General features: G+C 34.0%; 5 protein-coding genes across 12 annotated transcripts; 3 read left to right on the forward strand and 2 right to left on the reverse strand.

Annotated features, from left to right (window-relative positions):
- Positions 1–210: 210 nt before the first annotated feature.
- LOC110599594 (protein COBRA-like) lies at positions 211–2,970 on the forward strand. The gene is made up of 6 exons (XM_021736046.2): positions 211–444; positions 843–922; positions 1,236–1,686; positions 1,864–2,020; positions 2,095–2,363; positions 2,449–2,970. The coding sequence occupies exons 1-6, from the start codon at positions 324–326 to the stop codon at positions 2,739–2,741; spliced, it is 1,371 nt and encodes a 456-aa protein (XP_021591738.1). The 5' UTR covers positions 211–323; the 3' UTR covers positions 2,742–2,970.
- A 97-nt stretch (positions 2,971–3,067) lies between these two features.
- Positions 3,068–11,269, reverse strand: LOC110631415 (COBRA-like protein 4). 3 transcript variants are annotated; one of them, XM_043950197.1, is made up of 7 exons: positions 11,253–11,269; positions 10,843–10,901; positions 4,697–4,776; positions 4,161–4,617; positions 3,922–4,069; positions 3,544–3,821; positions 3,068–3,468 (listed from the first exon to the last, which is right to left on the reverse strand). In XM_043950197.1, the coding sequence occupies exons 3-7, from the start codon at positions 4,721–4,723 to the stop codon at positions 3,185–3,187; spliced, it is 1,194 nt and encodes a 397-aa protein (XP_043806132.1). In that variant the 5' UTR covers positions 4,724–4,776; positions 10,843–10,901; positions 11,253–11,269; the 3' UTR covers positions 3,068–3,184. The 3 variants fall into 3 exon arrangements, with proteins under 3 accessions (XP_043806132.1, XP_021634935.1, XP_021634936.1); XM_021779243.2 differs by lacking the exon at positions 11,253–11,269 and adding an exon at positions 4,867–5,609 and having other exon boundaries at positions 10,843–11,223; XM_021779244.2 differs by lacking the exons at positions 10,843–10,901; positions 11,253–11,269 and adding an exon at positions 6,298–6,978.
- On the forward strand, positions 7,440–7,906 carry LOC110599596 (histone H4). The gene has a single exon (XM_021736048.2). The coding sequence runs from the start codon at positions 7,498–7,500 to the stop codon at positions 7,807–7,809; it is 312 nt and encodes a 103-aa protein (XP_021591740.1). The 5' UTR covers positions 7,440–7,497; the 3' UTR covers positions 7,810–7,906.
- A 3,011-nt stretch (positions 11,270–14,280) lies between the features above and the next one.
- LOC110600369 (probable UDP-arabinopyranose mutase 2) lies at positions 14,281–16,760 on the forward strand. Its single transcript, XM_021737213.2, has 4 exons — positions 14,281–14,692; positions 15,587–15,837; positions 15,919–16,087; positions 16,218–16,760. Exons 1-4 carry the CDS (start codon positions 14,369–14,371, stop codon positions 16,554–16,556), a joined length of 1,083 nt encoding a protein of 360 aa, XP_021592905.1. The 5' UTR covers positions 14,281–14,368; the 3' UTR covers positions 16,557–16,760.
- Positions 16,761–17,694: 934 nt separating this feature from the next.
- LOC110631361 (squamosa promoter-binding-like protein 6) lies at positions 17,695–24,320 on the reverse strand. Of its 6 annotated transcripts, none has more exons than XR_002490496.2 (6): positions 22,922–24,311; positions 22,255–22,391; positions 20,422–20,592; positions 20,083–20,334; positions 19,708–20,020; positions 17,695–17,981 (listed from the first exon to the last, which is right to left on the reverse strand). XR_002490496.2 is itself a non-coding variant. In XM_043950794.1 (6 exons), the coding sequence occupies exons 2-5, from the start codon at positions 23,467–23,469 to the stop codon at positions 19,724–19,726; spliced, it is 1,467 nt and encodes a 488-aa protein (XP_043806729.1). In that variant the 5' UTR covers positions 23,470–23,559; positions 23,889–24,305; the 3' UTR covers positions 17,695–17,981; positions 19,708–19,723. The 6 variants fall into 6 exon arrangements, 5 of the variants coding, with proteins under 5 accessions (XP_043806729.1, XP_021634861.1, XP_021634860.1 ...); XM_043950794.1 differs by having other exon boundaries at positions 19,708–20,334; positions 22,922–23,559; positions 23,889–24,305; XM_021779169.2 differs by having other exon boundaries at positions 19,708–20,334; positions 22,300–22,391; positions 22,922–24,309.
- Between the last annotated feature and the right edge of the window lie 1,537 nt (positions 24,321–25,857).

Consider the following 25,857-nt stretch of genomic DNA (forward strand, 5'->3'; position numbering starts at 1 on the left):
AAGTTATTATTTATATAATATATTTATTTTAGTTTTGAATCCTGTATAAATTATAGTTAAAATTATACAATTAAGATAAATAATAATGATATATTAATAATAAATTTTAAAATTTAAAATGATAATTTAAATTCTATTTTATATTATATAAAATTGTTTAAGAATTAAAATTCTAATGGAACTGAAATTGAGCCCAGAAACTGAATTAACTTGAATTAAAATCGTAGAGAGCATGGCTTCGTAAGACTTCTGCATGACTCAAAAAAGCTCTCTTCGGCAGATATGTTAAGCTAGTCTACAAGCATAAACACCATATTTACATCATGAATCTGCATAGACAAATGTACTCTCACTTGTCATCGCTCACTGGATCCATTTTCAAGCTCACCTCCTTAACCATTTTTCTTGCCTGCTTGCTCTTATGCTCCACTTTCACTCCCACAGGTCATTCTGCTTTGCTTTTCCATGGTTTTTTTACTGTATTTTCCAAATGCTTCTGTTGCTTTTCTGAATCGGGTTTCGCTTATCTACCACTTTTTTTTTTTAAATGTCTGTTATGATGGAGCTGTGTGGTAGAGACGTGATTGGTGGGTAAAATTTGAGTGTGTGATGTTTTGAACCCGGTGAAATAAACAACTGGGTTTCTATTAATTTAGAAGTTAAGGTCTTGTAGTTTCATTTCGTTGGATTTTGATATGTATTGGTAGCTCTTTTGCCATTTTATTAATCTTTGCAATTCCAGCAGTCATCGGGTTATTCGCTACCGAATTAGTTGGAATTTCGAGAATCGTGGAAATTAAAAATAATTGAAGTTCTCTTTTTCTTTTTTGATGTATTTGCAGAAGCCTATGATGATATTGATCCAAATGGGAAGGTCACTATCAAATGGGACGTAATAAGCTGGACTCCAGATGGCTATGTTGTAAGTATCAGTAAATAATCCAGTTTTACCTAGTATATCTGCCATTGCAAAATGTGATTCAAATTGAGTCATCCTGTCAGTTGGATAATTTAATTTGCACAGGTTATAAGGTTTTGTAAAAATATGTTGATAAAATTCTCTTCTGAGTTCACTGCCTTCTGTTATGAAGTAGTTCAGTTGAATCGAATAGGGGAATCGAAAATCTGTTTGATTTGGGAGAACAATTGGAATTTAATATAACCATTTTCAACTGCTTGAAGTTCTTATCTGGATTAATGATTGTCTGATATTTCTATATGTCAAACCCCGACAGGCAGCTGTTACAATATACAACTTCCAGCAATATCGCCAACTTCAAGGTTGGACATTGGGTTGGAAATGGGGAAAACAGGAGGTGATCTGGAGCATGATGGGAGCTCAAACCACAGAGCAAGGGAATTGTTCCAGGTTCAAAGGAAATATGCCGCATAGCTGTAAGAAGGATCCAACTGTCGTGGATTTATTGCCAGGGACACCTTACAACCAGCAGATAGCAAATTGCTGCAAAGGAGGAGTAATAAGCTCTTTGGCACAGGACCCTGCTAATGCAGTAAGCTCCTTCCAAGTCAGAGTAGGTGATGCTGGAACCTCTAACAAAACAGTTAGAACCCCAAAGAGATTCAACTTGAAAGCAGCAGGCACTAGATACAATTGTAGGGCAGCAAGGATTGTTAGACGAACAAAATTTATTTCAGCAGATAAGTGGGGAATTACTGAAGCTTTAAGTAAGAAAATTTGAACGTTTTAGATGGTCATTCATTAATAAATTTGTTTTTCTGGACTCTGTTGCGTCAATAGCATCCTCATATTGTGATCTTGCATTTTGTGGTGTATCTTTTCAAACTTCATGTTGCTAAAAGATTGAAAGAAGATGTAATTAACATGCTTGCTCATTGTGGCAGTGACCTGGAATGTTTCTTGTGGATATTCGCGATTCCTGAATCCGAAGACACCCACTTGTTGTGTTTCTCTGTCCTCCTATAATGACACAGTAGTAGGTTGCCGGACTTGTGCCTGTGGCTGTCAAAACAGTACAGATGCAACTGGGAGCTGTGTGAAGTAAGTTTACTTATTTGTGTTTTTCAGTAAATTACCTTTCTTCTGATCTTTTCCCTTTATTGTCTACCTTACAGTTCTGATGCTCCACATTTAGCCTCTGTGGTCAGTTCAGGCAAACCTGAAACTACACCTTTGGTGCAATGTACTGGCCACATGTGTCCAATCCGAGTACATTGGCATGTTAAACTCGATCACAAGCAGTACTGGCAGGTGGAGGTCACAGTTACAAATTTCAAGTACAAAATGAACTACACGCAGTGGAATATAGTTGTGCAACACCCCAACTCCGATAATCTCACCCAGCTTTTCAGCTTTAAATCTCTAACACCTTATGATGGATTAAGTGAGTTACTCTTGCTAGACATTTATCCATCGGCCTCTGTTTTTTTTATTTCCTTGTTAAAGCTTACAATAAATTATGTTTGCAGATGATACAGCCATGTTACAGGGAGTTGAGTTTTATGATGATTTGCTCGCACAAGCTGGTCCTTCTGGGAATGTACAGGCAGAGCTGCTTTTCCCAAAGGATAAATCAGCTTTCACTTTTGTAAAAGGATGGGCTTTTCCTAGGAGGATTTATTTTAATGGTGATAGTTGTCTGATGCCTACTCCAGATGCCTACCCATTGTTGCCAAATGGCAGTTTCCGTCCAATCATCTCTCTGCTTCGTCTAGTCATGACATTCTTGGTTTATGTTGTCTTCTTTTTTGCATACATATGATGAATCATGTCTGAGTCAAACTATAAACCTGACCTGGTATGAGATACACAAGAAAATAAAGGAATCCTTATGGACTCAAATGTGTCAAGTACTGCAAGTTAAGATAAGGTGCTTCAGATGCCATATTGGTAGTGGCTTTGGTCTTCCTTATGATTATTTATGTTAATGTTAACTTATACACTTATTAGTTGGTCTAGAGAATATCTACAGCATTTATTTTTTGGGATTATTATAATTTCTACTTTTAACATGTTTATTCACTCCTGTGAAAGATATCGGCAAGTGAATGATCTGAGCACATCCTACTTTCTAGCTTGTATACGAGATTTAACGAAGATATATATATACCTGTTATAAAAAATTGTTCTGGCTTTCAAAACTGTATTTGCAATATCTGTTACAAAGAGATAAGAAGAATATAATTTCCCCCCATATAAGACTGATCACCAAATTGTAAGCAACGTCAAGACCAAAGGAGCTGCCATTGTTGAAAATGCAACTAGATTTACGTAGGCAGAATTTGGCAGATATGGGTATGCATCTGGTGGCGGCATCTTGCATTCATCACCATTGAAATAAACTTTCCTGGGAAATCCCCATCCCTCCTTCAGTGTAAAAGTATTCTTGTCTTTTCGAAGAAGCACTTCAGACTGGACATTTCCAAAAGGTCCAGCTTCCATTAAAAGATCATTGTAGTACTTCATCCCATAGAACATACCAGTATCATCTGCACAGGCAAGTCAATTATACGTGAATATCTGTCAGAAAGACATGTAAACATTTTAGGATTTCAGGTACTCACTTATAGATTCATAGGGTACGAGAGGCTTGTAATCAAAGCTGAAGACTTGTGTGACATTGTTGAGATTGGGATGCTGAATAACGAGTGTCCACTGTGTGTAATTCAACCTGTAGTTGAAATTAGTAACAGCAACCTTTGCACGCCAGTATTCTCTGTAGTTGATCTTCACATGCCAATGCACTCGAATTGGGCACATATGGTGTGTACATTGAAGCAGTGGTGAATTATCCTTCTTTGGTGTGTTTACTCCCTTTCTATGTGCTTCCTTTGAGTTACTCCTGCAATTTTTTTTTTTGCAATCCAACAACAGCATTAGCTACACTAACATCCTCATATGATAAAAGAAAATCTAGAGAAAATTAGCATTTGCAGACCTACATAATACAATTGTTCTTGTTCTGGCATCCACACGCACAAGAAGGACAAGGAGTGATTGTCTCATTGTAGAAAGAGGAGAAGGAAACACAGCAGCTTGGATTTTTGGAGGCTAGAAACTGCGAGTAAGTGCATGTTACATTCCATGTCACTGCATGAGCATAGATTCAACATTACGTTCAGTGTCAGCAATAATATAAAAGATAAGATATTTAGAAAAACTTGGGGGAAATGAAACTCACTCAGTGCTTGAGTTTTTCGCCTATGATCAGGTGTGAAGAAGATGGTGGATGGCACGACCTTTGCAGGGCCACAGGTGTAGCCTGGTCCCGGACCAAGCAGAGTGAAATTCTTGGGCAGTTTCACTGTTTTATTTGAGGTACCTGCAAGTCCAACACTGACCTGAAAGGCTGAGACTGAAGCTGTAGGATCCTGCCCCCATGCTGCCACCACACCTCCCTTGCAACAATTGGTGAATTGCTGATTGTAAGGGACTCCAGGGAGTAAGTCAACAACTGTTGGAGTCTTCTTGCAACAATGAGGTATGTTTCCCTTAAACTTAGAACAGTCTCCTTGTTCTGTGGCTTGAGCTCCCACCATTGACCATATCACTTCTTTTTTAGCCCATGACCATGACAGAGTCCAGCCAGGATTCATGATGTGCCGGTACATTTGGAAGTTGCTCATGGTCACAGTAGCCTGAAAAAAAAAAATAATAATAATTGAGGAATTTGATTTTGTTGATTTTCTATTAGGGGTTACTAACAAATCTACTCACCACATAACCGTCTGGTGTCCAAGACATTACATCCCATTTGATGGTTATGTTCCCATTTGGATCCAATGGGTCATATGCAGCTGCAATCATGTGAAAACAGAAGAAAGAAAAACTGAAATGAAAATCAAAGTCATGAACTGCAGATTCATAGGCTGAGCAAGAAAGTTTACCTGCATTGGGCAACATCATGAAAACTAAAGAAACCACGCAAATGAACTTCATTTGAGCAAATAAGTACCATGGCTGATACTTTGTTGAATGGAAAGAAACTTTGTAAGATAGCTTGGAATATTTATTTTCTTCCATTGCCTCAATTTGCCGGATCAGAAAATTCCAGGCAATGAGTTAAGGCACAGATTGCACTTTGCAGTAGTATTATGTTAAAAGGGAAAAGAGAAGAGACTAGAGTGAAAATGAAATTGCTGAAGATGTCTCACCTACTGGTTGTTAGGTGAGTTATGAGATATTTTCAGTTCTGAATTTTATTCTAACATACACAACACCATATTCCTATTTTTTGTATATATTTTTTCTTATTGAGGTTCCTGCATCTTGAAGCATAAACTTGGCGAGAAATGATGGAAAAGGTAGCTGGCGGGAGATTTTGAGAGGTCGCTAGTCAGGAGTCACATACCCACATGTATCAGCCCTTGCAAATATTATATTTTTATACCAACGTTAAGAAAAATTTTACAACTGTTATATTTTTGCAACTGTTAATCAATAATAATATCTAATTATTATATATACAACGGTTATATTGAATAATTTCTCCAATATTAAACCTGAGATACAATTCTTCTATTCCAGTGACTTTTTACCAATCTGGAGCCTGTCCTTAGGTCTCCTTGAACCAAGAAATCAATCATCTTCTACTCAGTGGCTCTATCTCATAATCTGGATTTTTGGGTCTCTGTTGTGTAGGACAGAATCAATCAGTTTTAACTCAACAACCTAAGGAAAAAATTTCTAGGAGGGTAAAGTTGCTCCATCCATGCTGATTCAATGGATGGACCAAAGAAATTTGAACATAGCACAATTGGTAGCTAGTCAGCTATCAAGATCCATTTATGTTGACTAATTATAATAAAAAAGATTTGCAATTCAAGTTAACTCTTTTTTTTTCTATTAAAAGGCTAATAAGCAAAATCTGAATCTCATCTTGTTGATAAAGAGTCACCAGCCAATTAGGTCATTTGCAGTTTAAATTGATAAGTTTAAGCAAGCAAGATATGTTCATTTGTACCAGTATTATAAAGAACAAAACAAAACAAAAATCATCTAATAATTTGTTTAATTAAATAATTAATGCATGGTGGCAGAATCATCTCAACCCTAAACCTCCATTCTCGTATTAAATTCAAATTTTCACAAAATTAGAAATATATATATATATATATATATATATTAAATCCATAGGCCGAGAAAGGTTCCATGAAAGAATTAGGTATGAGTTTCGTTTAACTTTATACTTCTTCTCTTAATCTTCAATGGCATTTCTCTGTACACTGGCTTGGGCATTTGAGGAAGAGCGTTACAGCACTTGTCAACAACTTCAGACTCAGTGAACTCTGTCTAAACAGTATCATTCAGGAACATACCTGCGGAAATTAAAGCTATTCTTCCTTTTTTCAGTACATATTTCAACAACTCCAAGTCTCCAGCATCAAAAGGGCAGCCATGAAAATTGACAGTGCGACCCAAATTCAAGCCGCAGGCGCAGAATTTGGTAGGCATGGGTATTTGTCAGAAGGTGTGGCATCGTAGGCCAACCTTGATTGTGGATTGTGTTCTGTCCTTCTCAAGAATCAACTCTGACTGCACCATTTCCATCTGGTCCGGCTTCCATATCATTGAAGAAATTTATAACATCTTGTCATCTGCATGTGAAATTCTGCTCTCAGACCCAGCCAAATTCTGTGGACTTCCTGGCAGATGGTATGGGATGAGGGCTGCAATGGACCCAACTAGTAGACCCAGAGAAATTCTACTAACAGGAAGGCTTTTCAGGAAATTGGATAAGTCCTTATGGGCTTTCTTGCAGATGGGTATGGGACGATTGGCTTGTAATCAAAGCTACAAACTTGACTGACATTGTTGAGATTCGGAGGCTGAAATGTAAGCATCGACTGCTTGTAATTCGGGCGATCGTTGAAATTGGTAATTGAAAATTGAGCTTCACATGCCAATGCAGACCAACTTTGTTTGTTCTTTTACTGTCTCGAGCAGGTGAATGACAAGCCATATAATCATTTTGCATGGCTAAGATTCATCTTTATATGCTGATGTCAGTTGGATAACAAATTTTTGGATAAATTTTAATATTTTAAAAATAGTATAATTAAAAAAAATTATTAAATAATAATTATAGAATAAAAGAAATATTTAATTTAAACATTAAATTAATTATGTGATTGGACCACATTTAAAATAAAAAAAAATAAAATTTAATTGGAAGGAAAAATTTGTTGGGACCACGGTCTATGACATTGGCGCCACATACGCATACTCGGTTTAATTCCATTTAAAATTTATTTCGAAACCAAACGCGGCAAATAACTGCGTTTCAGTTTTCAAGAACCCGCCCATTTTTTAAGTTCCACAGACCCACAAACAATCGCCCCACCACCATCGATTTCCACCAATCAATCCAACGGCTAATAATCTAAAACAAACTCTTCACACGGATCGACACGCAATCCAACGGCCACCATTAGCCTTTCCTTCTATAAAATGACCCTTGCGTACGTCTTCACCGGCAGTTGTATCAGATTGTAATCAGAGAAAGGGTAAGATCAAACATGTCAGGCAGAGGAAAGGGAGGAAAGGGATTGGGAAAGGGAGGTGCCAAGAGGCACAGGAAGGTTCTACGGGATAACATCCAGGGCATCACCAAGCCTGCGATCCGCCGGCTGGCCAGGCGTGGCGGAGTCAAGCGTATCAGCGGTCTCATCTATGAGGAGACTAGAGGCGTCCTCAAGATCTTCCTGGAGAACGTCATTCGTGATGCGGTTACCTACACCGAGCATGCTCGCCGTAAGACCGTTACTGCTATGGATGTTGTGTATGCCTTGAAAAGGCAGGGTAGGACTCTGTATGGTTTTGGTGGTTAGACATTTGGTTAGGTTTAGGATTATTGTATTTTTCCTTTTTTGGCAATAGTGGAAAACAATGTTAGATTTTAATGAGATAGTCTTACTGTTTTATTCAGTATTCTGATTGGGTTTGATTTTTCTTTCTAAACAAGTATGCTTTGCTGGTAAAATCTTGGATGTGAAATAAGGTGATAACATCATCGATTAATGGTAAGCATTGAGGTGGCAAAGGCCATTAGGTCTAATCTCATTGGTGCTAATATCTAACAAAAACGAAGGCCTTGTACGCGTCTGAAACAGAGAATGAAGTTTCCCAGCCAAATACCGCTACATAACCTCAACGTCAATCTTGTAAACCTATAGAATTGAAAGTCCAAAACAAAGAACACTAACTGCCTAGGTGTTCGTTCGCAATTGAAACAATAATGCAACCCTTATAATTTAAAGCTTCAGTTGTAGAGTAGCGAAATAGGAGGCGAGATGGGAAAGAGTCGATGGCAATACAGATGTGACAGAACGACGACAAATTGGAAAGTGATGTTTTTGCGAGGAAAAGGAGAAGGATATACTCCATCTGCTGCTCAGGAGGCTTAGGCCTTTACAGTTCAGGTGAATTTTCTCAGTTTGGCTGGTGAGATGGAAGGGAGAACCAGAGGGGGGATGTCCATAACATTGAAAAGTTTTCACTTAGACTTAAAATTATAGAAATAAATTGGTTTTATTTAAATTTTATGTTTTATATTATGAATTTGTACCTATTTTTATAAAATAATAATTTCTAAAAATATATTGAATTATCAATAATTTATTTTTAAATATATATCGATATAATTAAAATTATACTTTATTTATGACATTTGATTGAGTCATTTTAATAGTAAAACTAATAACATTATAAGTTATTGATTGAAATTATATTTTTATTCTGTTGTCTATGAAAATAGATAAATTTTTATATTTTTAAAATGGGTTATTTATATAAAAAATTAATTTTTTTTTACAATTTAATTCAAAATTTTAAAAATTAATAAAATTACTTATACAGTTATATTAAAACTTAATTTGACACTTAAAATTTAAATTGAGAAAAGTTTGTCATAATTCATATATCAACTAAATAAATATTATTGGTATAAAAATTTTAAAATTTTGTAATTTAATATAAAATTTTAAAAATTAATATAATTCAATTTAAAATCACTAAATTTATTCACTTTGCTATTAAATTTTTAGAATTCCATTATCATATTTTATTTCTATCTGATACAAGAAATTATAATAATTTTTTTCATTTTTTAGTTATAATTATTTTAAATTTTAATTATATATACTCTTAATACAAGATTTCTATTTATTCTTTCAAAAACTGACTTATACTATTAAACTATAATAGAAAATTAATAGTATAACTCTAAATAATAAAATTATAATTTTTATTTTTATTATATTAACATAATTTTTTATAAAAATATAATAAAATTTACTATTATAAATACCTAATAAAATATTTTAAAAAAAATTAATAAATATGAAATCTATTATAATTTTTATTAAACTTAATGATAAATAGAAAAAAATTAAAATGATGAGATATGAATACAAATAAATTTAAAGAATTTGAATTGAATTATATTAATTTTTAAAATTTTGAATTAAATTATAAAATAATTAAAAATTTTAAATTTTTTATCCAATGTACATGACATATTTCATATCATCTTGTCAGATAAGTAAAATACACTCTTTTCAATTCAAAATTTAAATTTAAATATAATTATAATAAAATTTATAATTTTGAATAATTTTATTAATTTTTAAAATTTTAAATTAAATTATAAAATAATTAAAAATCTTAATTTTTTTTATACAAATAGGCTTTTTGAAAATTTTATATTTTTATTAATTTACTATTTTTAATAAAATAGTAAATTAAAAATATATAATTTTTTATAAAACAAATAAATATAGACTTTATTTTTATTAATGTTTACAAAAAATATTATGTTTATAATTTTTTGAATTATTATTATTTTTGTAGATATCATATATATTTTATAATGTGGTTCATTCATGGAAAATAAATTTATTTTATAAAAGTTTAAAATAAAATATAAATATTTGCAAAATTTAATTTTTTTTATAAGAAAATAATTATATTTATTTCGGTCAAAGTGACCTTAAAATTGACATTCTTAGTTTTCTTTTTGATATTTTTGTAAAAAACAGAATCCAATGAAAAAAAAAATAAAAGATATCTATAATAATTAATAAATTAAATCAATTGAACCCGCAAACTAAAAAAAAATAAGTAAATTGATTTTTGTAATATAATAAAAAAATTGGTCACAAAAAATATAATCTCAGTAGAACTATTACAAACACTAGGGCACGTTTTTCTCGCTCTGTAATAAAGAGCTCTTTAACTTGGTTCTTCGATTAGCTACAGAAACGTTTCATTTGCCGGTTTCACGACTTTGTTTCGCCATCACACACAGGGGAAAGATCTCTCTCTGATCTCCTCTCCTTGCTTTTAGGGCGGGACTGTATATACATTCATTCTGTATATACAAGGTCTCCTCTCCTCTCTCTGATCTCTTCTGGTTATCCTTATTGCTCACCCACTGGATTTGGTCTTTCGATGATTCTTTGATCCTCAATTTGCCTCTTTACAAGTGAAGGATTAAATTTCCTCTTCAAAACGGTGAAGACCGACGCACTGCTTCTCTTCTTTTCTTTACAATCTTTGGTTCTTTGATTATAATATAATTTAAAATATAATCTCAAGACAAAGTTTATATAATTTTATGTTCAATATATAAGTTTTAATTATTTTTATTTTATTAACCATCTCTATTTTTTTTTAAAAAAAAAAATCTTGCTCCTAAACATTATATTAAAAAATGTTATCCTTGTTGCAAGTATAAAATTAAAATTTTTAATTAATATTTAATTTTACAATATTTATTTTAATAGTGTGTATGTAGAGAGAGGAGATAAAAGAGTAATATACCATAAATTTATAAAAATAAAAATCATTAAAATCAAACATACCGCATCAAATCTACTCCAATCAGTAAGGTCGAGAGAAGAGCAGAAGCCTTTCATTTCACCTGTCATCAATCACATCCAACATGTAAATTAATGAAAAAACAAAGCTAACACCAAAACTAAGTTATTTGCTTCGCATGTTTTTTGATTTCCTATTTGAAAAAAAAAAAACCAAAGCCGGAAAATGAGCCATAAACAAATGCATGAAGCTGGATGGGAAAAGGGAGAAACCCCCAGAAAGAATAGAAATGGGTGGCATGGGAACGATTTCTATCACCAGACTCTTTAAATTTCACTCCCATCCACCCATTTCCACTCTGCATCTGGGAGGCTTAATCTCCCATTTCATATCAGCTATCTCTTGATGAATTCAGGCATGTGATCCTCCCTTATATACGAAAAATGGTATCAACCTGGTTTCAAGAAACAACTTTCCAGCCCCTGGTTTCACTCTAAGTGGTTTTTGGTTACGTGGATGCTGATTTGCATTTGCTGTGAGAAGAGTATTGATCAGAAGATAAAGACAAAAAGATTGCCTGAAAAAGAAAATATTAATTCCATGGTTTTTTCTTCATTATTTCTACCTTCACGTTCGTCTTAAATAAAATGAGTTTTATTTGGTTTATTTTAGCCTTGGACCCACCTAAAGAAATGATGGGTTTCAACTGGTTGTTTGATTAGTGGGAATAAAAGAGTTGCTGGTATCATATGATTCGTGCACTTGGCGTCAAGAAATAAACAAACATTTGAAAATAGCTGATTCAAAAATGTTGATGTGACACCTCCATGGCATTAGCAGGCTAACAGCCTCGTTGGCTTGCCCCACAAATTTCACCATCATCTTTGGGTTAGGGTTTGGGTTAGGGTTAGGGTTAGGGTTAGGATTAGGGTTAAGAGATCCCAACCTATCGAATATTATTTGATACTACACATCAAATAAGGGTTTCACACGATTTACACGTGCTTGTGAACCTAAATTTTAGGTATGAAAATATGGAGTCTCTCTACTTTATAGTTATGAGACACTCCATTTCCTTCACTGTTTTATAGTTACTTTCTCTATCCTGTAGGACAAAGAGATTGTATTTTCTATCCATCTTTGAGTGTGGGTTATATATAAATATATAAAAAATTTTTAAATCTAATCGTAAAAAAGAAAGATTTTTTTAATTTTATTTTTAAATCGAGTTTTTTATACGTATTGTTAGCATATTCTTATTAATATATAAGAGATTTACACATAAATAAAGAAAATATTAAAATATAAAATTAGATCAAAATCACTGATAATTAGAAAAGTTTTTATTTTTCTTGCAATGTAATTGAGTTGCTGTCAAGATTGTCGATTGAGTTTCTCATATTTTACCCTTAGTTTGTTTTTTTAAGTTTTCCACTTAATTATTTTTTTTTATGTTCTCCATTTATATAGTGTTCTTTCCTAACTCCTTAATTATAGGAGGGTGTTGACTTTATGATTTTCACCACCCTTATTTATAGAAAGAATTTATCTCTTCTTTTTAATATTTAAATTCAATAAATTAATAAAAAATATTTTAAAAATTATTAAAATTTATTGATTATTCGAATTCAAGAGATTTTTGAGTTTTTTACGAGCTTATACAACTTTCATTATAGATTAGAAAGAAAAAAAAATCTGATTCCACCATCCTTCATTAACTGTTATTTTTACTCAAAATTATCCCGTAACTAAATCTTATTTTAGGACCATGACAATGATATATAGAGGTGAGTATTCGATCGGTTCGGTTCAAAATTAAACTGAATCGAATAAATCGAAAATCAAAATTTTAGTATTTATGAAAATCGAATCGAATTGATTTAGATTAGAAATCAAACCGAACCGAACCGGTCTGATTCAGTTTGATTCGATTCGGTTTGATCAATTTCGATTTTTAATAATTTTTTATTTTTTACACTTTATTTTTAATATTTTAAAATTTAATTAAAATATTTTAATTTTAATATAATTTAATTTCTTTATATTATTAAAAATAATATATTATTATCACTAATCGATTCGGTTTGATTTTTTCGATTTTTTTCTAATTAAAATCAAACCGAACTGAAATAACCGAAATTTTTAAAATTAAAAATCGAGCCGAACTGAATTAAATAAAAAACTGAACCGAATTTTAAAATTAATTCGATTCGATCAATTTTTTCAATTTCAACCAAATACTGCTCAGTACTAATGATATATACTCTCTTTATTCTTTGTTTTGTTTAAATTTTATGTACTTATGATTTCAGTTTGTTGGCATCTATAGCCATAATTCTGTTTTCCATCATCTCTGGATGAAGAGTTCTATAGATATAGTCCAAAATACTAAAGAATCTCATCACCTTTGCCTTTTTTTCCCGTCATTGCAATTTTTTGTTTACCTTTCAATAATCATGCTTTTTTCCTTTTTTGCTCTATTCAAGCACTTTTCTGTTTTCTAAGCGTGAGCCTGTTGATCCTTAGTTCTAGAGAGTCCCAAGTCCTCATCTATAAGCAGTGCTCCTTCCTCTACTCTTGTACCAGTTTAGGATAGGATTGTAAGTTTTGGGCTTCTTTCTATTTTCTTTTAAGAACATGGCCTGTATTGATTGGTTGTTTCTACTAAGCCCCTTATCATAGACTCATATCTTTTTCTTATTAATGCAACCTTTAGTTATTTCTAAAATTTTCATTCTATATGATTTGAAGATAATTTGGGAAAATAATGGAGATTTATTTTGTTTTCAGGAATTCAAGAGACAGAGTAAGAGGGAAGGCTCAAGGCCCAAACTTTTTCTTTTTGAACGCGTTCAAAACCCAGTCAAATCCATCCAATGTGTTGACCATCCATCATCCTTTATATGCCACGTGTACTATAAAAAATGCGGGTGTCTATGATCAATTAATGCTTGTCCTTATAACGTATGATTTCTAAAAGCCACGAAAGGAAAGTCCAATTCCAAAGCTCAAAGCCACCACCGCGCACTTTGAAAGAGTCGCCCCATGAATACCTTCAATTCCAATTGGCCGGTCCCACACGTGCTTTTACGAAATTGGGATTTTGCACGTGTCCAACTTTTTTTTTCTCTGACTAGAATTTTGCTGACTAATCCGAAATGCATAATTTAAATTTACCTATAAAATTATTCCATTAAAAAATATTATGGGACCAAAGGGTTTTATAAATTATAAAGTATGCACTTTAATAATAAATAAATAAATAATCCTTTTTTCTTCTTTTAAAATTTAAATTTTTAAACAATCTTGAATTTTATCACAAACTTCAGAAATAACTAAAATTTTTATTTTGTTTTCAATGCTAAAATACGTGGCAAAGAGGGGAGTGAGAAAACATGGAGCTAAGATTCTTGTTGGACAGAGCCCACATCTACGTGGTGGGTAAGGTCCTAACAAAACACACTCTGTCTCTTTCTCTCTCTCTCTCTCTGCAGTTCTACAAATACCAACTCGCAGCCACAATCCTTCAAAATTCAACTCTCTCCATCTGTGTGATCCAAAACGCTTACAATGGCCGAGTCCGCAGTCTCCCCAACTCCTCTATTGAAAGATGAGCTCGACATAGTCATCCCCACGATCAGAAACCTTGATTTCTTGGAGATGTGGAGGCCATTCTTCCAGCCATACCATCTCATCATTGTTCAGGATGGTGACCCCTCTAAAACCATTAAGGTCCCTGAAGGTTTCGACTATGAGCTCTATAACAGAAATGATATTAACAAAATTCTGGGTCCCAAAGCTTCTTGTATTTCCTTCAAGGACTCTGCTTGTAGGTGCTTTGGCTACTTGGTTTCTAAGAAGAAGTATATCTATACCATTGATGATGACTGCTTTGTAAGTCACCCCTTGATCCTTCTCACTGTACTGTTTTGTTTTGGGATTTTATCATTTCCTTTTGGTTTTTGTGTTTTTATTACCTCGGCTGATTAGTTTGATCCGGGTCGTCTTCTGGACGAAATTCTGAATTTTTCATATGGGAATTGGTTTATTTGCGTGTGCGCTTGAAGATATGATGCAATTTGGGTTATCTGTTTGTGGTTATGCTCAATGGGGTTTGGCCAATTTTGATTTTGGTGGGAATTTTGAATTTTAATTTGATATGGTATGGTACTACTCCCCTTTATTCTCTCTGTTATTTCTTTTATTTGGATCTGGTTCTGTTATAATTTTGTAATTCCTGCTTATAGTTCTGTGTTCCATTTTACTCAAAAGCTACATGCTTTGATGATCTGGTTTTGCTTGGCCAACTCCATGCGGTTCCAACGGTTTGATCTGTTTTGGTATCTTAATAATCCAATTGAATTTAACCAGGGAAAAGTTTTCATGTGACATTGTAATGTGTAATACTCCATTCTAAGGCAATATGTTTGGAGCCTTGACATTGAACTGCGTTTGGAATAATCGAGGATATGGTTTGAATTGATGCCTTGATATCATTATTTTGGTGACAAATTATCCTCTGTTCTGTTGGTACACTTGCGGTAGTGAATGTTAGAGGCAAGTTTGGCCGTTGATATGTATTTGAGATATAGATCTGCTATCTAACTCCCATTAAGAAACTGGAATTCTCTTGTTTTTGCTATTTGAGTCAAGCCATTGCCATAGATTTAGCAATTTTCCGTTTGTGTTTATGTGCTTCAAATGGTACCATTTTATGCATTCGTATAAATTTGCAGAGAATTTGATTTGGGAGTAATCTGAAGTGGAGCATCTCTTCTGTTATTGCAGGTAGCTAAAGATCCTTCTGGCAAAGATATTAATGCACTTGAGCAGCACATAAAGAACCTTCTGAGTCCTTCTACTCCATTTTTCTTCAACACCCTGTATGACCCATATCGAAATGGTGCAGATTTTGTCCGTGGGTATCCATTCAGCCTTCGTGAGGGTGTTCCCACAGCTGTATCTCATGGCCTCTGGCTGAATATCCCAGATTATGATGCCCCTACCCAGCTTGTCAAGCCTCTTGAGAGGAACACCAGGTAGATCCTTAATGCATCACTAGTTCTAACTCATATACATCAATATTTAACAGAAGGATTAATATTTGATCTGGCTGTCAGGTATGTGGATGCTGTAATGACAATACCAAAGACAACCTTGTTCCCCATGTGTGGTATGAATCTGGCATTCAACCGAGAATTGATTGGTCCTGCAATGTACTTTGGTCTCATGGGCGATGGTCAGCCAATTGGACGCTATGATGATATGTGGGCTGGCTGGTGCACTAAGGTCTATGCTTTTCTTGTTCAACACGTTGCTACTCTGTGTATCTGTTTGTTTGTTAGGCTTTATCATCTGCTTATCAGTTTCATGTATATTGCAGCTGAAAGGGTTTTTTTATTTTTTGCCGAGTCTGTAGGTTATATGCGACCACTTGGGCTTTGGAGTCAAGACAGGATTGCCTTACATATATCACAGTAAAGCAAGCAACCCATTTGTGAACCTTAAAAAGGAATACAAAGGAATCTACTGGCAAGAAGAGCTGATCCCCTTTTTTCAATCTGTAGTACTTCCAAAGGACTGCAGCACTGTTCAGAAGTGCTACATTGAACTCTCCAAGCAAGTTAGAGCAAAACTTGGTAAAGTTGATGAATACTTCATCAAGCTAGCAGATGCCATGGTCACATGGATTGAAGCATGGGATGAGCTAAACTCATCAGGGACCTCTGGTGAATTGATCAACGCTACTGCAAAATAGAATTCTTGATAGCAGAGAGGTTAACAGTTTTGAGTCCATTTATTGAGCCTTTTGCTTTGAAACTTGGATTAATTGTTTTGATGGTAGAGGGAAAAGATATTGTTTTATCTTATATTATGAGCTTAGAACAGTAATGAATGATGTATTTCTGTATTCTGGATTTATTATCACTTTGAAATGGTAATGCATTTTGTTGGTAATTAATCAAACGTCGACTGTTAGAAATGAAAGGGGCTTAGAATCAAACTTTGACTGATCAATCATTCCGTTTTGAAAAATTGAATTCCTTTAGAGAAAAAGATCCAATTTTTGGTTGGCTTTGAGAGTGCAAGTGCATCAAAAACATTAGGTTTGATTGGTCTTTGTTCACAGAAGTGTAAGTCAACGTAACCAAGTAGACAAAGAAACAACTGTAATAGCGAAGTGGAAGCTGTAGTTTGGCGTTTCTTGTCGACATGCAGCGGCAATAGCCATGCGGATGTCTAATGCGGAATCCCGCTCCTGCATTCTGCCATGGGACTTGTAGCCAATTCCAGCGAAGCGTGCTTCCTTCCAAACAATCGTCTGCATGTTTGATTATTTGTTTGCCAAATCTCTCCCGTGATAGAGAAAATTAAATAAGATCTAAAATAATACATGACAGACCAACATTTATAAGTAATTTATTCGCCAAATCTCTCCCGTGATAGAGAAAATTAAAATTTCAATCATTTATACCCCTACCAAGGTTGGAGAATATCTTGCTTATTTTTGCTTTATTGGTCATTAAAATATAATTTCAATATTAAATAAATGTGTAATTAACATCAGGACTGTTTATATCATATCATTATCCCATCGGCTTTGAAGATTCTGGTGGTGTTCATGTAGAGAGTATATATTGAATTCTGCTGAGTTCTTGGATCTGTTGAACTATGTTCTTCAGCTTTCATTTTTTTTTTACCAGCTAAAATAGTTTAGTTTGAGAAGTTTGTCGCGCAAAATGAATTTTCTATCCATTTTGGGAAAAGTTGATGAGTCATTAATCTACATTTCCTCTCTTTTTCTTGAAGATTCACTAACCTACAACGGTAATGGTTATTTGAGGAAATTAATCGAACTGAATATGAAACTTACACAATCATATGCAATAGGATAGTGAAGAAACCAACATCAAGTGATCTCCTCTCTATTCAAAGGGCATAAATGCAGCAGAGTTAAATTTGCTAATGAAATTCCTTACGTTGCAGAGAGATAAATCATTCAAGCATGATTAGCAAATTCAATATTCATTCTCAGAAAAGGAACGATTTTTGCCCTTATCTTCAAGTGAGAAGGGACTTCATAAACTTTGTCCTTCTTTGCTCTTTAGCATTTCAGTTTTGCTGCTTTAGAAGATCTGGTGTATACATCACTGGAGCTACCAGACACTGAGGCTCCTGCTTCCTGTGCCAAATCAAGTAAAATAACAATAAAATGAATTAAGAATGAAGCCCATCTAACTTGGCATCTTCCATTTCCAGCAGATCATCATTTTAAGATATGATTGCAGTTATATGAGAATTAAAAGAGGATTTAAAGCAGAACCAAACAAATACCCAAATATTAATGACTTAAAAGAGATTAGTAAGGAATAGGATTGTAAGTTACAGAAATGGAAACATTGAAAGAGACTGAATCAGTCTGCCATGAATTTTTTCTTTTAACCCATTAGCAAATTCCCTAAAATGAAAAGTAAATCAATGCAATCAGCTTCATTGTTATGGGACAGTGAAATGACCTATATTGCTGCATATCAAGTGCTGTGTCACATGCATTTAGCCATGATTTGCAAATCACGGTAGCTGTGAGGTAAATAGCAGGTTAGCAGGCCGACATTCTTGTATGTAACTTATCACCCATCATTTAAAACCATGGTAAGGTAACAGACAGCATAAACAAATGATATATAAGGGGAAAAGAGCAAGCATCTTCTGCTGCTGAGGCTCGGCCGGTAATATCATGGTTAAAGTATGCTCATTTAGAAAATGAGCTAGGCCAAATGCATAATTTGCTCCTCACCTTTTCATGAAAAATTATTTTAGCTCTCAACGTTATTTTTATCCTATTTACTCCTTAAATTTTAAAATTTTGAATAATTTAATTATTGTGATATAAAATCTAATGATATATTATGAACTATACACTATACCTCATGGTCGCGAATTTTTTTTAGAACTATTGTCTTGTTCATATTTTTTATGAGTATATAAATATGTAATATTCTTCTAATGTATTCTGTTTGAAAACTCATAAAGAAATAAGAAAATTCTAAGTGCTGTGAACGTCGCCAAATTGGTGATCATGTTAAATGAGTGTGTTGATTTCTTCTCATGCTTATCTTTTTTGGATTGTGTGATTGTTCAATTCTTAACATTAATATATACAAAATGAGAAATGAGAGAATATACATATCACCCTTTCAATTTTTAATTATTGAATGACTTAATCCCGTGATGTGGTAGCGCATGAGTATCACGTGTCAGTCGTAAAGATTAAGTTATTTCACTGTTTGAAAGTTGAAAAGGTAAATAGAACAATTAAAGTTGAGGGGTAAAACTTTTTATGAAAAGGTGAGAGGGCAAAGTATGCATTTTTGCCAAATGAGCTATATAAAGGAACTTCTTGCTACACTTGGTTATTGCTAGAATGGAGGAAATGAAGCACCACGTTTAAGTGGCGCCATAGACAAAAAAGCACACACTCAAGCACACTCAGTCTTCCTTGTACTTTTATATAAGCACACAGCAAATCACAGCAACAGCTGTTCCTCTAATGTGAAAAAACGTTAGCAGCAAATGATTAAGAAATGACTGTGAAGGATCTGCTAACTATAGAGACACTTTCATGTTGCAGACATGTCAACAGAAGAAGTTGGGGGATGCTGCTGCAGCTGCTGATCTTAGGGTGTTTTCTGGTGAAAGAGGTAAAGGATCTAAATGCCATGGGAGTTGACCTGGCAGTGGTGGTGATTGCAAAAGTTAAATAAGCTACTATCTTTTGCTTAATCAATGGGATAAGCCAAGATAAGTCATTTCCAAGAAACACACATCTTCATCTATTCCAAGAAAAGCACTTGACATGTCTAGTTAGAATATATAATTGAAATGTTCTCAGGGATTTGAGCAGATACCTTCTTTGCAAAGCACTCAAGTGATGTGGGGCCAGCAGAAAGCATCATTTTCCTGCTTTGCTTGCATGGATTGCTTTTGACTTTCTACTCGCTGAAGCTGTGATGATAGCTCAAGCAGGTTAATGGTGGTGCCATCTTCACAGGGAAGATGATGCTTGGCATTCATGAAATTGGACCCCTGGTAAATCCCATCAGAGATATCAAAGTTAATGGCATCACTACCATCAGACATCAGTATGGAGCCCAAGTGGCTTCCTTCGGCAGAACTAGCTCCTGATGAAGAGAACTTGTTTGGTACTCCACTTGTGGAAGCCTGAGAACTAACTCCTGTAAGCTTTTCAGAGATTTGAGTCACACTATAATGGGTATTATTACCTGTAACTACCACTGGACAGGCCATAGAAATTTCTGCTGAATGACTGGAATAATTATGTGACTGGGATGACAGAAGAGAGAGAGCACAGCTAGAGCTTGTGATCCCTGATAGTCCTTGAATAGTTGCTACTGTATCAAAAGCAGTCAAGTGTTCATTTCCCAATGAGATGTCCTGGATTAACGAACGTGAATCAGAATTTGAGCCTCCCAATTCATGTGGATATCGATTAGTGCTTTCACCGAAAATGCTTCCTGTTGCAGTAGGAGCTTCATTGTCATGAAAAAGAATAAATACTTCATCCAATTTGTCAGAAGGGAATAGGGATTGCAGATACCCACTTGTAACAGGAATAGATGATAGTAGACTAAACTCAGACCCATCTTCAATTTTTATCTGCCTGCGCCAATTATTTGTTCCATATTTCTCAGGATGCAATGGGTCAGTAGGAAGTAAATCTTGGCAGATAAAAGATGTTAATGCAGAGCCATGAAGTCTGCTGGTGGCAAAGCCTGTATTCAAAAAACAATATCACGTATCAGGATACCATAACTGCATAATTGGCATAGCCTACGTAAATGGGGTTATTTTATCAGTTAGTCCCAGTTGTATACCATTGGAAGAGACAAAAATAGGCACCATCAAGCATTTCTGGAATGTAATCAAGTTACTAACAGATTACTCGGTGTCACGAACAGATTACATACACCATGGACAAACAAGATAAATTTGGGAGGAAAAAAAAACAAATCTACATATATATATATATATTCAGTAGTTTATGCTACAAATGTGAATCCCAAATCCCACAGTCAAATGCATTAAAGTCCCCTCCGTCCACCACTGCTTGTACTGCTTTTGCCTTTTAGGACAGCAAATTACCTGCCATTACCACTACGCTTCCGGCTGTTAGATTCTTCAACATAGCTAATTTTCTATGTCTTGATATGTGGATTTCCATCATTCAGAAAATTTCCTCAGATGATAAATGAAAGGTGGTTGAATTTTTCATATTGGAATCATGAACATAGAAGTGTTATACCACCACTGGATTGGCAACAACTTTTCTAAAGAGTGAAACATCATTATCATGATGATGATTAAAGTAATGGAAATTTTGGAATCTATTCTTGCAGCAGATAAGGATTAATCACCCATCCCTTTTGTTGGTTAGAGTAGCAGCTTTATCATTACCTAAATCTGTCAACAGAACAGAAGGAGCTACCTTGTACCATTTCAACACTCAGTTGGAAAAATAAATGCTCAAAGCTATTGAGTAATAGATGTGTTTTTCAATGAGAAGATTCTCACTAGAAGAATCAAGAGTACATTTTTAAGGTGCATTACCAACTTGCAAGCTCTACCTCAGCAGGATTATGGAAGGGGTGCTCTTTGATGTTTCCTAACCTTTAGCTTTTCTGCAATAGGCAGTTGCTCTATAACTGTGAAACCATATAGTGGAGCTTGGCAGCCGAAGCTGTCCATCTTTTGGAGCTATACCTAAAAACAATATTGAATTCACAGGGTATTTCCCATGGAGATGGTTGGAACAGGTGCTGAACACATGCAAACATGTGTCAAACAATGAAGCCTATGATAAATCAATCACGAACAAGGCCTCATATAAAAGGATGTCAGAAGCATACTGAGTATCACCCTGGAGAGAATTTTTTAAAAAGGGAGGTAAGCAACAACTCATGCAGCTTATCCCGAAATTTAGAACTCTGCTTTCACATCTGCACCTTAAAGTCTTCATCAATTGCAGACAGTTGGCAATCAGGAACAGATGTTAATAAAGATTGATTTTTACTTCATTGTCATTCAAATCATATATCAAAATGTTTATGCTATCTGCATGGTGAAACCATAACTTTGCAGTTTCAGATCTTCCGGGAGGTGCAACAAAATAGCAATACTCATGCCATCAAGAACATTTTCAAGATACAAACTTAATTTAGCAATAAACAAGCATGTCTCCATGCAAGTCTTAATGCATGTTTAGAAAAATGCTAAATTAGTTTAAATAGTAACCAATGTTATGTATGAATTGATTTAGAAAGTAAGACACAGCTTAAATAGTTGAAGTAAAATAAAGTGATTAAAGAGTCAATTACTACCAAACATTTAGGCAGAGAATATTATACTAATGAAAAGAAATTAGATGTATGTTTGACCATTGTACGACTGAAGTAGCCTCTCAGTCCTTGCAGAGTGAATACCAACTTGAGGCTTTCTCCGACGCTCATTATGGCCTGCAAGGCGTTTCCGACAGCTGCGTTTACCATCATCAAATTCAGCTAGCAAATGAAACCTGGGCAGTCAAAAGCTAATACACATTATAGCAGCAACAAGGCTCAACTCATGCACAGCTGTAGGGCCAATATTAACCAAAACATGAACAAGAGCAAACTCGAATTTCAGCTTTTCCTAAATCTCAAATAGAGACTCCAACAAGCAAAAGCTAAATAGATTCACCTTAGGCATATTTGGATTTCTTTATACTAAGAAAAAACATCCAAATAAACAGATAAACATGTTTCATAAAAGATTAGGATAAAAACAAAGAAGGGAAAATGAAGCGAAATGATCGCAAAGAAGGTAAGAGGATCCTCTTTCAGGAAAATTAAAAATTCTAGGGAAAAAGAAAAGGATACACATGAAAGAGTTCAACTTGAATTTCCTAGCTTCCACATTTGATAAGACAATTGAAAAAGGAACTGAAAACTTGACTTATCAGATACGTTGGGTTGGCTATTTCAAGAATTAAGGTTTCCTATTCACATCTAAAGTTTTGATCTTTCGCCAGCAACTAAAGTGAATTCTCAAGAGGAAAACATATACCTGCTGCATTGTTGGCAAAACCTCTGCTCAATTCCGTTCACAATAACTTTGGCAGTCTTGGAGTGAATTTCACAGACTTTATGTCTCTTGTGATATTCTTTTGAGGAGCTGAGATCCTTATTACAACCATAAACTTGACAATGGGCAGTGTGGGAATTCACTCCCAGTCTAGCTCTCTTCGAAGGCACAGATGACTCGGATGAAGACAGAATGGATCCTCCTTTGGAAATCTTGGAATTCTGAGCATCTCCAGGATCACCAAATCTTCCCAGCTTCAAATCAATGAATGAAGAATCCTTACTATTAGAGTCCACAACAGAGCTAGAAAGCCTGGAGGTGGACTCATCTTCTACAGAAAAAGCATTCGTGCTGACCATAAAAGGATTGATAATTTTTCCACCACCAACCTCGCTGCTCAAAGTAGCCCTAATTGAATTATCAATTAATTGTTTTCCCGTGAGTTCTTGATACATCAATTCCCCAAAACCATGATTGTCAATAGCTTGTTGACTTGAGACGACCATGTTGTTGCCAAAACTACAACCCATCAAGGCATTTTTGCTTTTGGCAATAGCATCAGAAGATGAAATTGTTTCATCGGATACTAACCCCTTACCTCCAGTAACATAGCTCCAAGACTGCATTGCAACACTATAGAATCACTATTTTAAGAGATTAGACAGAAACACAGTTGTCAAAACAAGCAAGAAAATGATCTCTCTCATACACTTTTTACCAAACAAGGCAAAAATCAAAATAAACTGTCTCACAAACCACTTGCAACAGTAAACATTGAAAAAATTCTTGATAGGACACTGTACACACACTACCCACAAAAATCCCCACCTGAATACCTAAAGAAAAGCAAGACAAAGACCCTCCATTTAAACCACCAATTCACAAGAAACTCAATTTCTGAGATACCAAATGCACCAAAACAAGAAAACCCATGAGAGAAAACTCATACCCAGAGAAACTAAGCAGTGGAAAAAACATAGAAAATGACTGAAAGAGATTAGGAGAGCACGTGTCTTCTATTAAGAAAAAGATCAGTGCAAGAAGGAATCAAGGAAGCACAGAAGCAAATGGGACAAAGAAAGCCATCAGGTGAGTGGAAAAAGAAAGCAAAAGGATTGCTATATGATATTAGCTTTAGCAGAGCAGAGAAGTTTGAAGAGTAGTGGAACAAGAGTAATGGAGATTGAGGCAGACCCAACTCACTGAAAATGATTTAGGTGTCATGGGAGAGAGAACCTGTGGCTGTGGCTGTGGCTGCTACTTTCACACGCACATAAATTGGGAAACAGACATTGACTTATGATAGAAAGAGAGAGAGAATTGTAAACTTCCTTTTTGCATTCCTTGTTAACTTCTAACTAGGATTAGTTAATTTCTCCCCTTGTTGTTGCCCAGCAAAGAACAAAAAAAAAAAAAAAACAAAAATCCTGCATTATTGTTCTCTGAGCAGTAATTACTTCATATTTAAATCTTAATCTCTTTATTCTAATTTCACTTGTTTTCAAATAAGATTGTGTTAGTTTGCACTTTGCACTGCAACTATTTTTTATTGATTTTTTATAATCTACAAGTTATTGTGATAAATAGAAATTTTTATATCGATAAATAAATAATAAATTTTACATTTAATTATATTTTTATTGATTGAATTTATATATTGGATTGTATAAAAAATAATGGGTTTTGATTAAAAATATTAATTATAATATAATTTTAAAATTAAAGACTAATTAATAAGATGAAACTAAGATGATATAAGTTTAAAACAAAGGTGATGTAAAGAGTTTTAGGTAAGATTGATTAATAATGGTGATAGAAATTTGAAAAAAGTTGCAAGAATAGGAGAAAAGAGAAGCAAAGAAATTTCAATGTGATAATTTAGAAAAAGTTGGCACAGAACGGAAGAAAAGATAATACGAAAAACATGAAGAAAAAGAAGAAGAAAGAGAAAGCAAATGCAATTAGGCAAATAAAATAAAATTAAAATTGGGCCCAAATCAATAAAACATCTCAATTATGGGAGAGATATCCAATTCAATAAAATTTTATATAAATATTTAATTTAAGAGTTTATTAATTATTAATATAAAACGGACCACAAAACACGTGTAAAATGAATAGTAGTAAGGATATAATTCTCCAATTACGCTGGGAATCAGGATGACAGGGCCCACTCCAGGAAATTTACAGCAACCAGTCTCTTTCGACTTCCATTGTCCACCTGCGCGTGCTTCACCCTCCCAGTGGACGATTACAACTTACAAGCACATGTGTCGGTCATTATAGCTCAACAACTTTGAAGGCTCTTTGATTGATTGAGGTTTTTCTTGTCTTTTTAATTCCTTCATCTGCCTTTTTTAATCATGTAATAAAGATAAAATATAAATAATTTATATATTAAAAAAAGTTAAAAATTAATAGAAAGCAAAGGTTTGTGCCTAATAATTGAAAAATGTCTCAATCAAAAACTATATGACTTTGAATTTATCTTATCATCAATAATAATTTCCATTCATGAACATTCAAAATGTATATATTAATTATTTTAAGAAGCGATGGGATCAGACCAAACAAGACATACACATCACTTGCTTTGAAAATTGACCTTCAATAAAAACAAATATCATGCAGAAAAAAAATATTTTTTTTTTTACAACTATTAATTTTATTAAGTGTTTTTAAAAATTGAGAATAAAGGTTTTATTTTCATATTTTAAAAATAAAAATAAAAATATATTTGATAAGCAAAAGAGGGCAGAAAGTGGAGAGGGAAGTGGGGCCAAGACATGACAGGCCCTTCAAAACCATCTTTCTAACGACTCCATTCTAGTACCATTCCATATTCATATCAGAGAATTTTCTTTTTAAATATTTATTAACTTTAATTTTTTTTAAAATTAAGAAAAAAATATTAATTA

This window comes from Manihot esculenta, chromosome 14 (assembly GCF_001659605.2).
Source record: "Manihot esculenta cultivar AM560-2 chromosome 14, M.esculenta_v8, whole genome shotgun sequence".
Taxonomy (NCBI): Eukaryota; Viridiplantae; Streptophyta; class Magnoliopsida; order Malpighiales; family Euphorbiaceae; genus Manihot; species Manihot esculenta.

What these genes read in the sequence shown, in the direction of transcription:
- LOC110599594 (XM_021736046.2), top strand. Translation starts at nt 324, where the DNA reads ATGAATCTGCATAGACAAATGTACTCTCACTTGTCATCGCTCACTGGA. An exon ending in GGACTCCAGATGGCTATGTT is followed by an intron (nt 923 to 1,235) that starts GTAAGTATCAGT and finishes AAACCCCGACAG; the next exon opens with GCAGCTGTTACAATATACAA. An exon ending in AACACCTTATGATGGATTAA is followed by an intron (nt 2,364 to 2,448) that starts GTGAGTTACTCT and finishes TTATGTTTGCAG; the next exon opens with ATGATACAGCCATGTTACAG.
- LOC110631415 (XM_021779243.2), bottom strand. Translation starts at nt 5,002, where the DNA reads ATGGAAGAAAATAAATATTCCAAGCTATCTTACAAAGTTTCTTTCCAT. An exon ending in CATGATGTTGCCCAATGCAG is followed by an intron (nt 4,777 to 4,866) that starts GTAAACTTTCTT and finishes ACATGATTGCAG; the next exon opens with CTGCATATGACCCATTGGAT. An exon ending in CGTACCCTATGAATCTATAA is followed by an intron (nt 3,469 to 3,543) that starts GTGAGTACCTGA and finishes TTGCCTGTGCAG; the next exon opens with ATGATACTGGTATGTTCTAT.
- LOC110599596 (XM_021736048.2), top strand. Translation starts at nt 7,498, where the DNA reads ATGTCAGGCAGAGGAAAGGGAGGAAAGGGATTGGGAAAGGGAGGTGCC.
- LOC110600369 (XM_021737213.2), top strand. Translation starts at nt 14,369, where the DNA reads ATGGCCGAGTCCGCAGTCTCCCCAACTCCTCTATTGAAAGATGAGCTC. An exon ending in CCATTGATGATGACTGCTTT is followed by an intron (nt 14,693 to 15,586) that starts GTAAGTCACCCC and finishes CTGTTATTGCAG; the next exon opens with GTAGCTAAAGATCCTTCTGG. An exon ending in GGGCTGGCTGGTGCACTAAG is followed by an intron (nt 16,088 to 16,217) that starts GTCTATGCTTTT and finishes CCGAGTCTGTAG; the next exon opens with GTTATATGCGACCACTTGGG.
- LOC110631361 (XM_021779166.2), bottom strand. Translation starts at nt 23,565, where the DNA reads ATGCAGTCTTGGAGCTATGTTACTGGAGGTAAGGGGTTAGTATCCGAT. An exon ending in TTTTGCCAACAATGCAGCAG is followed by an intron (nt 22,392 to 22,921) that starts GTATATGTTTTC and finishes TTGACTGCCCAG; the next exon opens with GTTTCATTTGCTAGCTGAAT. An exon ending in GCTACTTCAGTCGTACAATG is followed by an intron (nt 20,593 to 22,254) that starts GTCAAACATACA and finishes TTTTGAATACAG; the next exon opens with GCTTTGCCACCAGCAGACTT.